Source organism: Genypterus blacodes, unplaced genomic scaffold (genome assembly GCF_046128005.1).
Source record: "Genypterus blacodes isolate CSIRO-AG114 ecotype Tasmania unplaced genomic scaffold, CSIRO-AGI_Gbla_v1 ptg000073l_1, whole genome shotgun sequence".
Lineage (NCBI taxonomy): Eukaryota > Metazoa > Chordata > Actinopteri > Ophidiiformes > Ophidiidae > Genypterus > Genypterus blacodes.
In genome coordinates this window covers 3,405,001-3,421,025 of record NW_027466883.1, presented here as the reverse complement: position 1 = coordinate 3,421,025, position 16,025 = coordinate 3,405,001, and the positions used below count along the sequence as shown (strand labels likewise).

Sequence of the window (16,025 nt, the reverse complement as noted above, 5' to 3'; positions counted from 1 at the left end):
TTTCGCCCGCTCTCTCTCTCTCTCTCTCTCTCTCTCTCTCTCTCTTCCACTTGCTTCCTCAGTCTTGTCAGGGATCTTCCCCAAAGCTTTATTGAAAAGCCCCGCATTCACAAATCTGTGCTTATTCCAAAGCCTGCTGTCTTCAGCTCCAACTCAACACCTTCCATTCATGACATCACAGCAGGTGACATCATGCCGGGCAACACCACCATCGGAGTGGTGGGTGTTGGCAACTATGCCAATGGAATGTCCCTTGACTCGAGGAAGTGGGACTGGGATCTGTTTTGTCCCTGACATTTGTGGAAAACAAGCAGTGCCATTTCTAACAATGAGCGGTCAACCCTGACCTTCGATGGGAGGCAAATTGCTCATGTGCAAATCACAACATGGGTATCTGCCAAACATTACAACATTCTCAGTACAATCCGTGCATTCAGAACCTCCATCATCAGAACCTTTGTCCTTAAAACTACTTTCCTAAGAAATCTGACTAATCTCAATGCTTTAAAGTGCTATTGACTATTGACAAGTTGTGTAGGGGAAAAACTGAATTTACACTGTTGGCAGTCAGTGGGTTCATTATGGATTTCATTAGGAGATAAAGGTTTATTTTGAGCGTAGCAATGGTGTAATAGTATTGCAGCTATCTGCCGTCTCAGGCTCTAGCACTTTAATAGATAAGCAGTAAGAACAGTGATGACAGACTGAAATGATGAAGATGATGGTGCTGTTGAAGAGGTCAGCGGTGCGTAGAACACGGTGGTACCATTCTGTTCCCACTGTGTCCAGACACGCTGCCTTGTAAGCACACGGGTAGCCAGCAGCATGGGAGAGGTATCTGATGGCAGTTTCTCCAAGGTAGGAGTAGTAAGCACAGAGGCATGGTTAACACTGCTGCCATGGCGACAGTAAACATCGATGATGATGTCAGTGCAGTCAGGATGGACAATATATAGGCCATCTCCAACTGAGAAAAAAGAGAAAAGTGATCATGCACACGTGTTTCAGGGGGAGCGGCTGATGTAGTTTCAGATGTCACCCAATTGGGGGCAGCAGGGTGGTTCCATTTAGAAAGACACACAGCTGAAGTGTACAACAGTACACAATTCTATGGTATCTCTGGTATCTGAATGATCTGCATGATTAGCTCAGGAATCCATCAACAAACACCAACACCACACTCACCAGAGACATTCTGTTTTGGTGCCTGCTTGCCATGACAACGGTGACGCCAGCTGTGGTGGCCTAGGGAGCAAACAGCCATGACATAGTGTATTCAGGGTGATTCAGTGCAGAGTCGCTTACGTCATATATCCCACAGTCCAAGCCATGCAGGTCTGAGAACTCAATGAATGGAATTGGCATCCGATCGTCCTGTGCTTAGAAAGCTCCTCTAACATTGTTTACGTTGCTAAAGCCCCCGGTGTCAAGTAAAGTAAGCAATAAATAAAATGACATATGGAGATTGTAGGTTGGTTTATGCAGCTGACTTTAAAATGTTACAGGACAGAGGACAGTGAGTGTAAAATGGCAAAGATAAAGAACCAAGATCATCTGTATACAAACACACCTACAGCAGTGGACAGACTGATGAGACGTGTGTGTGTGTGTGTGTGTGGTGGGGTAAAAATAACAAAGTATTTGCATAAAACATCTTTATTTAAACTCAGGTTCAGGTGAAAGCAACAAATAACAGAAGACAGGTGAAAGAGAAAGAAAGAAGAAAGGAAGGAAAGAAAGAAAGAATGAAAGAAAAAAAGAAAGTAAGAAAGAATGAAAGAAAAAAGAAAGGAAGAAAGATAAAACACCATGCCAATACAATATCCATCAGGCTTTGAAGGATTCTCTCCTTACTCCCATGACCTCTGCACAGAGGAAATACATCAAAGTAAAAGTCCTTTCTCTACCTCTCCTAGTAGAGGCATCATTTCAAAGTAAAAGTCCCCCATGGCTTCATCCTTGCCCACAGTTGCTTGACTGAGCCCCAGGGGAACCTTGCATAGAGCCAGAAAGTGTTCGAAAGGCGACATCTCGTCACCATCAACAGTTTCTCTTTAGCGCTGTCGGAACGGACAGGTCTTCGTGAGAGTGTGTGAGTGTGTGACTACAGCAGTAAAACACCAGTCTCAGATGTGTCTATATGTGACACGTGGACATTTCTTTTGATTGTCAGGTAGGCAGCTCCTCAGATCACAGTCCAGAGGAGTTGGCCTTGTTCTGCTGATGACATCATCACTGCGGGAGTAACACACAAACGTACACACATTTAACATAATTTACCCCCCCGCCCTCTCAGCCACACAGTGGCACAGCAATACAAATCATCAAAATACATCAAAAATCTGAGCCTTTATATTCATAATGGCTTATTATTACTGTTATTATTATTATAGAGTTAAATACAGTCAGGCGCATTTACAGTGGCTATAGAGCAGACGGGGGAACTCTACATCCTTAATGCCTTACAGGATCCTCTAGCACTTTTCTTTTAATAGTAACTGTAGTTCTTCATAATACTGTGTTTGTGAATGTGTGTGTATGTACAATAAGTGTTAGGGTGCTATATGCCAGCAAACCTGAAGGATTTGAGGGGAAGAGTCATCCCATTTGTAATTAAAGTTATACAAGCACACATGACGACCTGGGAACACCGTCTCCATGGCAACAACTACGTCATAAACAGCCTGAATCTGAGAGCTACACATCACACGTTCCTAAAGCACACTCCACTATCAGTGATTTATAAGCAAACACACGCTCCTCAGCTATTACAGTGGGGACAGTATACGTGGACGCACCTGTCCCTGGGAGTGCAGCATAGTAAATAATGTTAAGAGGCGTCCTTTGCAGTGTGTTTCGTGTGTTACAGGGAGTTTGGATGTCTACAAGGTTTCTTTGCAGATAATAATCATGGAATATAATGACAAGGTTCTATTTCTGGAATAAATATGGATGAGGACACTTAGAGACGGAGCAAAGGAATATTACCAGGAACTATACACAGTAAACAAGCATGTGAGATAATGTGGGAAACTATGCAGGATATCTGTGTGAAATGGGTGAGAGCAAGTCAACAGTTATTACGCAAATCTAATATTACAAAAGTAACATGTGAATTAGGTGGAAATGTGTGGGCAACTCTACCAGAGAGTTTTGATATGTCTTCATGGTTCGGTGTGCATGTACAGATTAAGCAGATTGTTGTTTTGGACTGTTTTTCAGGTTTAGAACTGATGGCAGAGAGACTCCAGAGGCAGAGCGCCGATAATGCAGCACTAAGAATAGAGCGGCTCGGGCTGCTCTGCTGTGAACTCAACTCCCACATGGAAAGGTTATCCGTGATTATGCATCACAGCCCTGCAGGCTCGCAGCATTTGTGTGCAGGGGCGCAGACCGGCCACAGGAAGGCGCTGTTGATAACCAAACTGTAATGTGATTCCCCCCAGAGGGAAAGATACTAGAGGTTTAACAACTTCCTTTGCAAGGAACACAGTGACAAGCTGCTCGTTTCTGGCGGCCGTGTGTGTGTGTGTCTTAGAACTGGGCAGTAGATTGTGTGTGTTTCCAGTGGCAGTGCCTATAATTACTGGTTTGTCTTTCTCCCTGTCTGTCTCTCAAACTAGCAGCCTCCCAGTCTATCTACCTGTCTAACACAGGACACATGATTGTCTTCTGGCAGGATTGTCAGTACAGAATTCACAACGGCGATCAAATTATCTCACAGTCTCTTTTTCTTGCCCTTATTCATTTTAGAGCTTATCGGATAATAACTCTCCCCTTTCAATGGCTTTGTCCTCTCAGACGGAGTGAAGAGCTGCAGGCGGGAAATTATTTCGTATGAGTTATTGCACCAGACAGAGGACAGTATTGGTTTAGAGTCACACACACACAAAAAACGACAAGTCCACACTGAGGAGAATCTCAGGCTTTAAACTCCAGAGACGGACGGATGCCAGAGTCAGTTTCCTATTCCTTTCTTTACATCCATCCATTTTGTGTTTCCGATTCTTTCTGGCCTCATGATTCACACTCTTCTGTCATTCCAGGGTGAGAGGCCCACTGATTCCAGGAAGGAATTTCATGCTGAAAGGTCGGATATGACCAGTTTTTCCATTTTATTTCCAATTTCTCCAGGGACTTGAAGCTCGTCAGATTCATAGTCATCATCAAATGACCTGAAAACACAACACACACAGGAGAGGTTGAGTATGTTTGATGCATTGACACAGTACAGAAATTACCTCTAATTATCTGTGTGTTGCTGCTACGTAACTGTTGCTGCTACGTAACTGCATACATGTAAATGGATGTACAGTATGCATACATGTACTGTAAGTATGTGAGAGTATCATACCCCTCATGCAGCTGTTCATTTGCAGTCTCCTCTGCCACCAGTATCTCATATTCCTCTGAGGCATATTTATCCCAGTCAGATGGCTCTGGACCATCACTATCAATGTCCTGGAACACCACACACACACACACACACACACACACACACACATACACCATAAATACCAATATTCTAGAAGATTAACATCTTTTTTTTCATCATTTCTTAGGAAATCAATCCTGAGGCGCAGGTAAAGACCTTTTGCACAGCAAATGGGTCTCTCTGTTCATGGTCCAGGTATTTCTCCAGGTTGAAAAAGGTGTCAAAGAATATATGAGCCATTCGGCAGCGCTTCAGATCACTCAGGGTTATCTTACCTGGAGACAACAACAAAGGCACGTGCATACTTTAAGTTACAAGGTGAGGAAGACGTAACAAAGTGGCTTCAGAAAAAAAAAAAGAGGCCCGAGTGTGTGCCGGCGCTAACCTGAGCTCTCAGGTTTGACCAGGTCGAACATCTGGCAAAGCAAATCCTGGAAGGGCAGGGGTTCGATGCCCATCCGCTCCATCCGCTCGCACTGCTCCTCATAGAAATACTCCAACTCAAACATGGAGAGGACGCCATCGCCGTCGACGTCCATGCAGCGGAACCAGTACTCTACACTGGAAGGGAATTACAAAGACACAGTCACAACACGAACACGACCACGGAGTCTCCAAAGTGCGAATGACGCTCAACCGCTCAGGATGCGGCGATTGTTTACCTGGTGAGATTTTTCTTGTCTTCTTCGGAGATGAGGAACCAAACAAACTCGGCATAGCTCATCCTGCCTTCCCTCTGCACAGCGTTGCCCCTGGAAACAAGAGAGACGGAGCTGCTCACGTTCAATGCCCCTGTTATGATGTAACGATCAAACTTCTCTGTGTTTGATTATGCTGGCGTTTCCACTTACCGAGTGACGGCCCCTGAGAACAACCTCTCGATGATCCTGTTCGAGGATGCTGTCAGAGGAGGAAACGGGACTTTGTAAACATGTGCAGAGACAAATGGATGTTGTCGACGACTGCTGCTTGGAGAGGCTGTCACATTACAGGTAATAATGAATAAGGAGCTTCACATAGGAGAGGATGAATGTGTCGGAGGATTCATACAACAAAAGATATCTTGCCTTTGAATGAATCTCTCCCTTTGTAATTCCCTTTAATGAACACAACTCATTTTGCCTGATTGTATGAATTCAGCGTTGCTTCAATCTGGAAAATACACGGCAAAGCGTTTTCTCCTTTTGATGGACGGCCTCTTCCTGTTTGCGTATCTTACCGTGGTCGTTGTACCTGGCGAGGTCCTTGGGGTCGATGTAGAGGTCGTGGTCGGTGTCCAGCTCCCAGAACTTGCAGTAGATGACGTAGAAGTGTTCGTAGGAGAAGTAGTCAGTGATCTGGTTGATGTCGTCCTCCTCCTCCAGCAAGGCCAGCGTCTGTAAGAAGTTGCTTCGGCGCAGCTCCAACATGGTGATGCGGCCCGTCCAAGAGCGGTTGACCACGTAGAATATCCTCTGGATCACCTGGGAAGAGCAATTGGGATTATCAGTCACTGGGATGTGCATGGGGTTCTGTACAAGTCACAGGATTTTTAAAACATCCTACCCATTGCTAATTCTTGCTCTGGGTGAGGCAGATCCATATTATATAAATGTCCAGGCGGCGTGTCCCTGACACACACCACCTTAGCCCAGTAAAGAGCAGATAACGCTCATTTCCTGGTACATGAACCTCTCAGGGCTACAGTAGGGGTCAGCTGGCCTGTACTGAAGGAAGTGTCTTAATATGGGCATGCGGCAGGCCGGTGGGGCCACAGTAGGCTGTAGGGGGCATCAGTGTTTCCGTGATGTCATTGCATGCTGACGCACTGGAGCACAGACTCGCATCTCTGTGATTCTACAAAAGCCTCGACTTGTGTAGCACGTGTTGCAGCTGTCCCAGTCCACATACACATTCATAGACATCCTCACACACACACACACACACACACACACACACACACACACACGCACACACACACACACACACACACACACACACACACACACACACACACACAAGCACTCTGCTGGCTAAAGTTCCTAGAAGTGCACAGAAGTGGATTTGCTGACAAAGTAGCAGTAGTACATTCTGAGAGGTCATTGATATTAAAAACTAATAGGATTTTGTTCATTTTAAATAAAGAATATCAACAAAACCTTTATCATAACGTCAATACTGTCCAATGGTGTTTTACTGCCGCATCCAGTTGCAATTACTTAAAGTAGAAAGGAACTAAAGAAGACTCAAGAATCGTTATAGATGCCTTAATCGCCGTCTTATGCCTCAGTGATTTTGTGTTACACATTTATGTCACAAGTTCCCTTCATGTAAACCAATTTAGCTCTGGTTTTCCTGCCATTTACCGTTGTGATATATCGGGAATGGAATTCAGGTGCATCTTTGAGAAAAGTCAGCCCGGGGTGTGTATCCACTATGTCCTGTTCACACAAACACAAACAGGAACAAAGAGAGGATAAATCATTTAGACTGGTTGGTGGGAAGAATATACACACAGCTGCAGAGAGCCTGTTTAGTGGTGAGTCATGTCTGAGAAAGGTTGATGTTGTGAGATCAATACCAGACATCGCTAATGCCTTTGGGAGATATGATATTAATGTGCCATTAACCTGTAGTAGAGGAATGAAGTCCTCCTGCTCCAGGTAGTTACAGCCTGGTTTGGCCATCATGGAAATAAACCTTGATGCGTCATCGTGGCAATTGTGCAACAACCTGTGGAGAGGAGAGGAGAGGAGAGGAGAGGAGAGGAGAGGGTTTTAAGATCTAGTAAGGTCTAAGGACAGAAAATGTAACCAGATGAGATGAACATGATCTTAGTCTTACTTCCTCCAAGTTGCAATGAAGGTGTGGACGGAGACAAAGCCTGTCCTCTCACCGCCTGCTGCGTAGAACATGGGGGCCTTCCAGTAAAGTGGACACCCGCATGCCTGAACAGAAACGAAGCAAAGTCCCACCATTAGCTCACTCTGAAAAACACTACTACAGTACACATGTGTATTCCTGAAAATATTTTACTTGACAAACTGCCCGCCTCAGATATGAAGTCATCCCATATTGAGTACATACTGACCTTTGCGATCTTGCCCATTTCATATATGTCGGCCTTTTCCTCCTCAAACTCGGTGAAGGCGTTCTCTATGGTGGCGATAGCGGCGTCGTGGTTGACAACGGGGCCCGGCGCAGGAAGCCCACGGGGGTAATAGAACCTGGGAATGTTGATAGCGGGGGGAGGAGGAGGAGGGGTGACAATCACCGGAGCCGGAGGAGGGCTGGGCGAGCGCAGCGTGGCGGGGGCCGGTGTGGCGGAGGCTGGCGTGGGGGCCGGCGGAGGTGTGCCTGGTTTCTTCTCCGGTTTGGATTGTACCTGAAAAGGCGAGAGAGGATATCACCAAAGGGGAATGGAGTCCTTATTTGTGATTTTGTCAAACTAGGTGCAGGGGAGAAGTCTAACCAAGCTAAATGTACAGATTAGTGACTAAGCACAGAATGACTTCCCTGGCTTTGCAGGTGGGACACAGCTGCACTTTATGAGAACAAAGGAGCGGTGTAAGGGATGTGGTGTGAAACTCCCACTGTGTTATAAACACACAAACAAAGGGAGACTTGTTTTACAGTCCCACTTCCAGTCAGTCAGGTACGAAGCAGTCAGCGAAATTTTCGGAGGATAATTCCCCTTTAAATCGCTGGCAGGAAAGGTTTGAGGTGGAACTTTATGGGATCTAATCTCTGGCACCTAAACTGACCAATAGACTGAATGGGACCGTGAACAACATGTGGCAATGAGAGATGATGACTTATCAAACCCACTTTCATTGACAAATCATACTTATTAACTTCCATCTAGGAATGCACATCAAAAACAAAGCATAAACATTGAATTACTTTTTGCACTGTGTTTATCTTGTTTTGTATTCAAAGTGGTTGTCACTCGTGTGTGTTCTTACTATAAATCCATTCTGGGTAGTAAGCAAAGAATGCACTTCATCCATGAGAAAATAGTATCTGACAGATTTTGGAATTTTGGAAGAACTGATTGAACATTTAGCCCAAAGAACAATTTAACACAACTTCAGTGACATTTTGAATCATGTCAAATGGGACCAAGCAAGAGAAATATACCTGCTGGTCAAATGACCTGAACCTAAACTACGGTTGGGATTAGTGTAGTAGTCAACTTCAATGGAATGCCTCTTAAGGTAAACCTAAAATAAATAATGTTTCAAAGCTCATCTGTTATTCTTGCACAGAGGCTATTGTATGCAAATGTGCACGCTGATCCACTGTCCATAATCTGTAACTGACAAATACTGACATACTGAGGCAATGCAAATATAGCAAATAAACATACATCTTCCTTTTAAGATTATTCAGATTAATCAATTAATAATATGATGTTGTTGCTGCTGAATGTACTCGACGTGTTGTCGTCTAATTGGCACAGGTGAGGAAATACATGCAGAGATCATTAACAGGGTTCACCTACGTGCATCTATCCTGATTTCCATTGAATGAGACTTTATTCAGTGTCTTAAAGCAGGTAGAATCAAGTTTGAGTTTGTTAATTTGTAGACTGAATAATCTACTAGATCTCTTAATCCCAACAGCAAAGTGAGACAAATGATGTCAAATCATGTGTCACACACACACACACACACACACACACACACACACACTCATCTCATCTCATCTAATTCTGTAATTTGATGACAATGTGTGAAAAACTGCAGTTGGAAACTTTATAGTAGAATTACATCAGAAATTGTGTTTGTCTTACAAAATAAGAGTGGACGGGAGTTGGCTATTGGTATTCATTGACACACACACACACACCAACTCACACACCACAGCCAAAGCAAAAGGCAACAACTGTGCATTTCATCAACCCTGCCTAAATCAAAACAATTAGCTGCTTAGAGATTGGGCCCCCGGTGCCTGAGGATGTGTGTGTGTGTGTGTGTGTATTTGGTGTTTGTCTGCTTGAGGGCCTCAATAGTGTGTGTATTGAGCAGGACAGCTGTAGCTGCCCTCCCTCCCCCCCACTCTCCTTCACAGCGTTCATTCTATCACTCTATTCCTGCACCTCCTGTCCTATTAATACCCTTCTGGTATCTGCCTCAGAATAGTTTGTCTTCCCTGGCATGTCACTCTGTGTGTGTGAGACCAACAAGGCGCATGTACACATGTAGTTAATGTGTGATCTATGTGATTTATCTCATGTATGTACGTTCTGTGTGTGTGGAAAGGAGAGAAATGGAAAGTGACACCTGTTCAGAAACACTTAGGCACGTTGAGTGTATTTGTGTGTGTCCAAACGTGTTTCGCTTTCTCACAAGTGTGTTTTTTTGTTCCTTTTCGAGTGTGTATGTCTCAGCTTGCACCTTGTCCATCCTGCCTGTTGCGCAGACTGACCTGTTGCTGCTGGAAAGACTTGAGTCTCTTCTTGAAGCGTGAAGGCAGGACAAAGTCACACCCCCTGGCCAGGAAGGCCAGCTCCCCCCTTAAGTCGGGGTCCCGGCGTAACGACGTCTCCTTGATCATCATGATGGGGGCCGAAACACACAACCCCCTACCAGGCACGGCCACCGGTGCGGCTACTGACACAGCAACTACAGGCCGATCAGTTCACCCGGAAACTGACCGGTGTATGGACACGGGTAAAGACAGGAAATGGACTGAAATGGAGTGAAACAGTCCACTGACCTGCTCAGATATCCAGAAAAACTCAATTAGGACCAAAAAAAAAAGGCCAATCAGCAACTCAGGAAAGCAGAGGAATATCCAACATGCCCGTCTCAGGCCCAACCAGTTCACACAAAAAGTTTCTTCTTCAGCACATGAACACAGATTCACTCACTCTCTCTGAAAACAACCTGTGCCTCTCCTCAGGCTGTGTGCAGTAATCCTGCAGTGGCTCCGTGCAAACAGACGTTCCCGAGCGCTCCCCTTGCTACTGTGCCGGCCGAGAGACAGAACCATGGTACCGGGCGGTCATTTTGCCAATCGCAGCCCAACACAGTGTAGAGAACCTGTGGGTGTCCCCCTGCCAGCTCTTGGTGTATGTATCTAGTGTAGTCTCACTGGTGCCTGACTTTCCAAGCTGGGCTCTGACAAAACTGCACGGAGAAACTTGAGCCATGCCGGGGTCTGGCACCACACACGCGCACACACACACACACACACACACACACACACACACTGACACATATACACACACACACACACACACACACACCAGCAGCAGCAAACCGGCTGTCCTGAACATTAGGATAGGGAGGGGGGGGGCAGCCATGTTGCATATCTGTGTGTAGTGATTTGCAGAACCTGAGCCCTTGCCCCTGACTACAGCCGACCAATGGGAAGTGACAATGCTGAGTGTCCCTGATAGAAGACATTGCAACAGACGGGACTGTGATCGACAGGTCATTTGCAACAGAGAGTAAACTATTCCGTGCATAAAAGCGTCTATTTTAAACACGCATACCGATGTGACTGGATGTGATTGATCGCTACCTGCTAGATGAATCAATTTGAGATCATATTCAAGCTCACAGGTGAGAAATGTAAACATATTGACACCCTGGGTGAATCATGGCCAAGGGGAGCTGATACATTCTCCATCTGTCAGGAGCAAAGCCGGTTTTCTCCCAGCTATGCCAGGTCAGCCCTGTGCCCCTCCACTGCCAAGTTCCACCAATCTTAACCCTGACACCGCACAAAGACGGCGAGAGGGGGGATCCCTCAGGAGAGTTGGGCCTGACCTACTTCGAGCTCGTCCAGCTAAAAGCCCTCCAAGATTAAGATAGAGGACCAAATGTCGGGCGTAGAACTGTTTATGCATACTGTGCCGTATATATATCAAGGCTCTGCGGTGGAAGGAAAATAAACTTTTCTTTCTTTTCTTGTCTTTCGTCTTCGTTTCTCAGAATCTGTTGGCGCAGTAAACGCGCACATTCCGCCGCGTTAGTGTTTCAAAGCGGCAGAGGAGAGTGCAGTGCCCTCTAGTGCCACTCTGGGATCCGTGAGAATGGCGAGTCGTTAAGTGGAGGGACAGATTTGAGTGGAAACATCTCACAGCTCCCGATGAGTCAACTTTTCAGGAACTGAGAAAGCCCATCATCTATTCCCCTTAACCGTGAAGCTGACAAACAGTGCTGGAAATGTAGTTCTATGACTATATTTGTGTCTGTGTGTTCCTTGTGTGTGTGAGACACCATCCAGCGATCATGCCGGTGAGTCTGTACGGTCACTCTGGTGGGCGTCAAACAGTGAAGAGTACAAAACAAGTGAGTCACCTTGTGATTTAGGGTGACTCCTCTCAGCTCCCTGTTCGCCCTTACTGAATTCTTTGTAACAACTGGGCTCCGTAGTGAAGCCAAGGTCACATACCGACCACACACACACACACACACACACACGAACACACTCTTCTCTCTGAGCACTTCTAACCTCCATGATGAAACATTATGCAATCCCTATCTCTACTCTATCAACAATGGAGCACGGTTTGTTGTTAATTCTCGCCGCCGTCCTGTCTCATGCAGACTCCCTCCCTACCCCATCCTTTCTCTTTCTCTCCTTCTTCCCTCCTCCTCTGATCATCCACGTCCATTGTTCTGCCTAATCAACTGTAGCCACCCAATTGTTTTATCATAAATCTCTGGATAAAGCGATACAAGTGTGTGTGTGTGTGTGGGTGTGTGTGTGTGTAAGGAGAGCCAGAACAGATGCCACTGGGCAGCTGTGTGCTCTTTTCCTGTCTGACTGACAGGCGGCGTAACCCTGCCCTCTCCAAATGCCTCCACTGGGTCCTAAAACCTGCCCACAATTAACGTTACACTCTCCTCCACTATTTTCAACCATTAAATACCAAAACGGAAAACACAGGCATGCTGATTCCAAAAGATTGTGAGGGGAAGCTGAGATGATCCACCGTGGCCTACAGTGTGTGAGAGGTACGGCTGTGCTGAGCTGAGCTGGTGTGAAAGTAACCAATGGGACAGACTGTACCCAGAGGCAGGGTTACGTTAGGTCTTTAATGAGGCGTGGGTCAAAATAAGACCGCTTCTCATAACCCACATTCACAACAATTCACATGTCAAAGTTACTGTCATTACCTAATGATCATCCCGGTGATAGTTCCAACAGCTATGTGTAACAGTGTTTGTGCAACCTTGAATACATCCCACTTAGAGCTAAATAAGAGTTAAAGATAAAGGTGTTGGATAGCCAATGCCTCATCTAAACTGTAAATCATTTCCATTTGAGTAACTTACACAGTTTTCCAAAGCTGAGCATGAGTGCTCCTTTACAGGAACCCCCTGCTCCACACTGACACACTTACACAGATTCACGCCCTGAAGCTGCCCAGCATGATTTGGGGGTCGTGTGCCTTGCTTGATGGCACCTCTGTGGTCATGATGAGGCAGATCATCGAACGTCGATCACTGCGATCACTGCCTTCCGTCCCACATGACATCAGCATGGCATTAGGACTAATTGATCGTACATGTGCATGATTTGATACACAGACAAAAACAATGCTTTCCTTTTTACACAATGAGATGATTACACACACTCCATGCACAGTGATAGGGATCAAGAGGCTAAGTGTGCGATCAGTCACTGGAGACACTAATGCATCCGTGGGTTAGGAGGTTGACAGTGAAAAGTTGAGAGTCATAGTGAGAGAACATTGCTGGGCTGATGGAAGCTTAAAGGGGTGGAAGAGCGTCGACGACAGGTGTGTGTGTGTGTGTGTGTGTGTGTGCGTGTGTCTGTGATATGCTTGTGAGTGCTTCCCCCCCGCCCTAATCCCACCCCACTGCTACAGGAACAGGTGAGTCAGCAGCCTTCATTGAACTGAACTGATAGATGCATGATGGGAAAAGAACGTAGAGGATCAGCTGTCCAACAACAACTGTCGCCATGATCCAAGTGTTAAATACACGCTGGACATGCAGATACACCCCCCAAAAGGGCTTTAATTAGAGTACAAGCATCATGTATGTGTCACGGTGTATAGTGTGAGTGTGTGTGTGTGTGTGTGTGTGTGTGTGTGTGTCCGGATACAGTGAAGGGGAACTGTGTCTTTCAGTCTTCAGAGAGGTTGAATAGTGTGAACATAACAACTTCCTAAACACACACACACACACACACACACACACACACACACACACAGTTCCCTGCACTGAGGAATTGGCCGTCTGTTGAGTGTAAAACGATCTGTGTAAATATAGCCACCAGGTCCATGTTTATTTCTGCAGCAGGCACTGGGCAGACTTTACGCACGTATACAGTACCTGCTGCATGCACACATGACAACACGTGCAAACACACTCATGGTATTGAGTACTTAAACACTGAATTCATCGTTGCTGTTAACCTGGAAGAGATGAATTATTAGTCACATTCCTTATTTGCATTTCCCAGTATAACCACGTTTGTTTTCTGGACTATTTCCAAGTAGTATAAACATGTGGCGTTACTATTCTCGGTTATTTCCGTCATGTTCTAAGTCATCTTATTTGTAATACTTTTAGTCAAACTAATTGCCCACTGGGACAGACAAGATATAAATATAAACTTGATATCACATGAAACAAACTCCAGCCCCTTTCCAAGTTTGCTAATACACACACACACACACACACACACACACACACATAGTGCACGCACGCTTTCAGAGCGAGCAAGCCAAATGCCATCTCCATGGCGATAACCCTTTCCCTGAATTGAGTGGCGGGTGGAATGCTCCTAGGGTAACAGTGCCAACAACAGGAAACACAGTTCACATTGCTGCTCTATTCTTTATTCCCGGTCTCACTTCCTTTCGAAAAAAAGATACACACATACTCACACACACACACACACGCACATAACTCGTCTGTAGGAACCGCACTCAAAAACTAAATTAAAAGAGTTCAAGTGCTGTTTCCGTGACAGATGAAGTACAGGCTGTGGTTTAGCCCACATCCATACCAGAGGCCCACAACAGGGGCACACTCAAAGACACAGCTGCTGCGGTAAGAATGCCACAGGTTCGATTCCCACGTCTGCCCACTGCGCTCTCATTATATGTCACCCTGAATGACAGCATCACAGACACGACATGAACATGAAAATCCCTTTAACGGCTATTGTTCGAGCTATGACGCTGTCTCAACAATTACAGGAGGGAGGGATGCTTGCCAGGAAAAGTTTTACAAAACGGTTTATATTATGTGTCACTTTACTGCCTATTTCTGGAAGGTTGCCTGTCCCAAATCACCACATCAATCACCTCCCTCAGAGGAAACAGCAGCCTGTCAACAGGCAATGTTTAATAACAACAAATGCCAAGCCTTCATAGGGAGGCCTGGCATCCTATATTTATACGCACGGCTATTAGGGCGAGTTTTGCATTACCGCCACATGGCTATTTTAGGATTTGGAGTAAGTAAGATAATCCCACATCAGCAACAGTGATGAGCTTCATACTGGCGCTGCAGTGACAGAGCTGTGAGTTGAGCCAATGGGAGAGCAGCTCACCTCCTGTTTCCGCTCTTTTGATGGAAAGAAAAGTAAATATAGAAGGGAATGCTGCAAGAGAAAAATGTCTCGGAAGTTATTGTAATAATAATTTCAGAAAATATAATAACAGGAAATAAATATATTTTCTTTAAAAAAATGTGCATTATGGATTTATGGTTCTAAATGATGTGAAACTATAACCTCTAAACCTTTTATACTAACTTACAACATGCATATGAGCTCTCTTACTTATATGCTTTGTCACCCTGCAAAGCCTGATTACCCATAAAGGCTCTCATCATGTGAGGAATAAGGAAGCAAGACCCTTCTATAATATATATCAAATGTTTATGAAAAAAGAAACCTTACTTTGCTGTGTGCTCTTTTGTTTACTGCTTTCACATCACGCTTAAGCTTTACAGATGTGTAAACCTACTCAATGAATACTATGCACACTATTATAGTATGAGTTAGGTCACTTGTTAGTTCATAAGTCATCCTCTAGATGGAGCCACAGATCCTCCTCACAGCAAACTACAGGGTGAGGTCGTGAATCGCCGCCCGTTTGTGACGAGGCTTCAGAAACGCTAGATGGTGGCAGCTCTCTGCCTCCCGAGACTTCAGCCTGACAGGTGATCCTGGACGGGTAAGTGTCAATGTCGCCAAAGAGGAAGAGGAGAAGGGCCACGTGGCAAATTCAGACCGACAATTTGAACTGAACTCAGCCATGTGATTTGCCATAACACCAAACATTCCCAAGCATTTACCGCCTGTGTCTGATTCACTCAGATAAGGACTCAGGCATGAAATCAAATCCTGATGTGCAAAGTCTGACACTTTCCTGTTATTGACTGCAGCCTCACAGCACTGAGGTGACTTTCTCAAGAAACATCCACCCTGGGTGAGGCTGGGTGAAGGGTGAGGAGGGGAGAAAGAAGGGGGGGGGGGTGTAGAGCAGGAATGGAGGAAGGTAGGAGGCAGCTTTGGGTGGGGGATAGTTGGTTGACACCCAAGCTTCTACTGAGTCATGATGTTCTGGAACATTGGCAAACTCCCACGGTACACAACAGCTCAGACACAT

At 45.5% G+C, this 16,025-nt stretch overlaps 1 protein-coding gene across 2 annotated transcripts in view; it reads right to left on the bottom strand.

The window, feature by feature from the left end:
• Positions 1-1,640: 1,640 nt before the first annotated feature.
• ppp2r3a (protein phosphatase 2, regulatory subunit B'', alpha) overlaps positions 1,641-16,025 on the bottom strand; it is a 45,243-nt gene continuing 30,858 nt past the window's right edge. Inside the window, exons 3-13 of one of the 2 annotated variants that reach the window (XM_076157578.1) lie at positions 7,506-7,799; positions 7,259-7,362; positions 7,045-7,147; positions 6,781-6,855; positions 5,655-5,898; positions 5,287-5,335; positions 5,098-5,208; positions 4,821-4,996; positions 4,592-4,710; positions 4,355-4,461; positions 1,641-4,175 (exon numbers count right to left, since the gene is read on the bottom strand). In XM_076157578.1, the coding sequence (XP_076013693.1) occupies positions 4,079-4,175; positions 4,355-4,461; positions 4,592-4,710; positions 4,821-4,996; positions 5,098-5,208; positions 5,287-5,335; positions 5,655-5,898; positions 6,781-6,855; positions 7,045-7,147; positions 7,259-7,362; positions 7,506-7,799 (1,479 nt within the window). In that variant the 3' untranslated portion in view covers positions 1,641-4,078. The remainder of the gene's footprint in view (positions 4,176-4,354; positions 4,462-4,591; positions 4,711-4,820; positions 4,997-5,097; positions 5,209-5,286; positions 5,336-5,654; positions 5,899-6,780; positions 6,856-7,044; positions 7,148-7,258; positions 7,363-7,505; positions 7,800-16,025) is intronic. The other variant, XM_076157579.1, reaches the window with a different exon arrangement.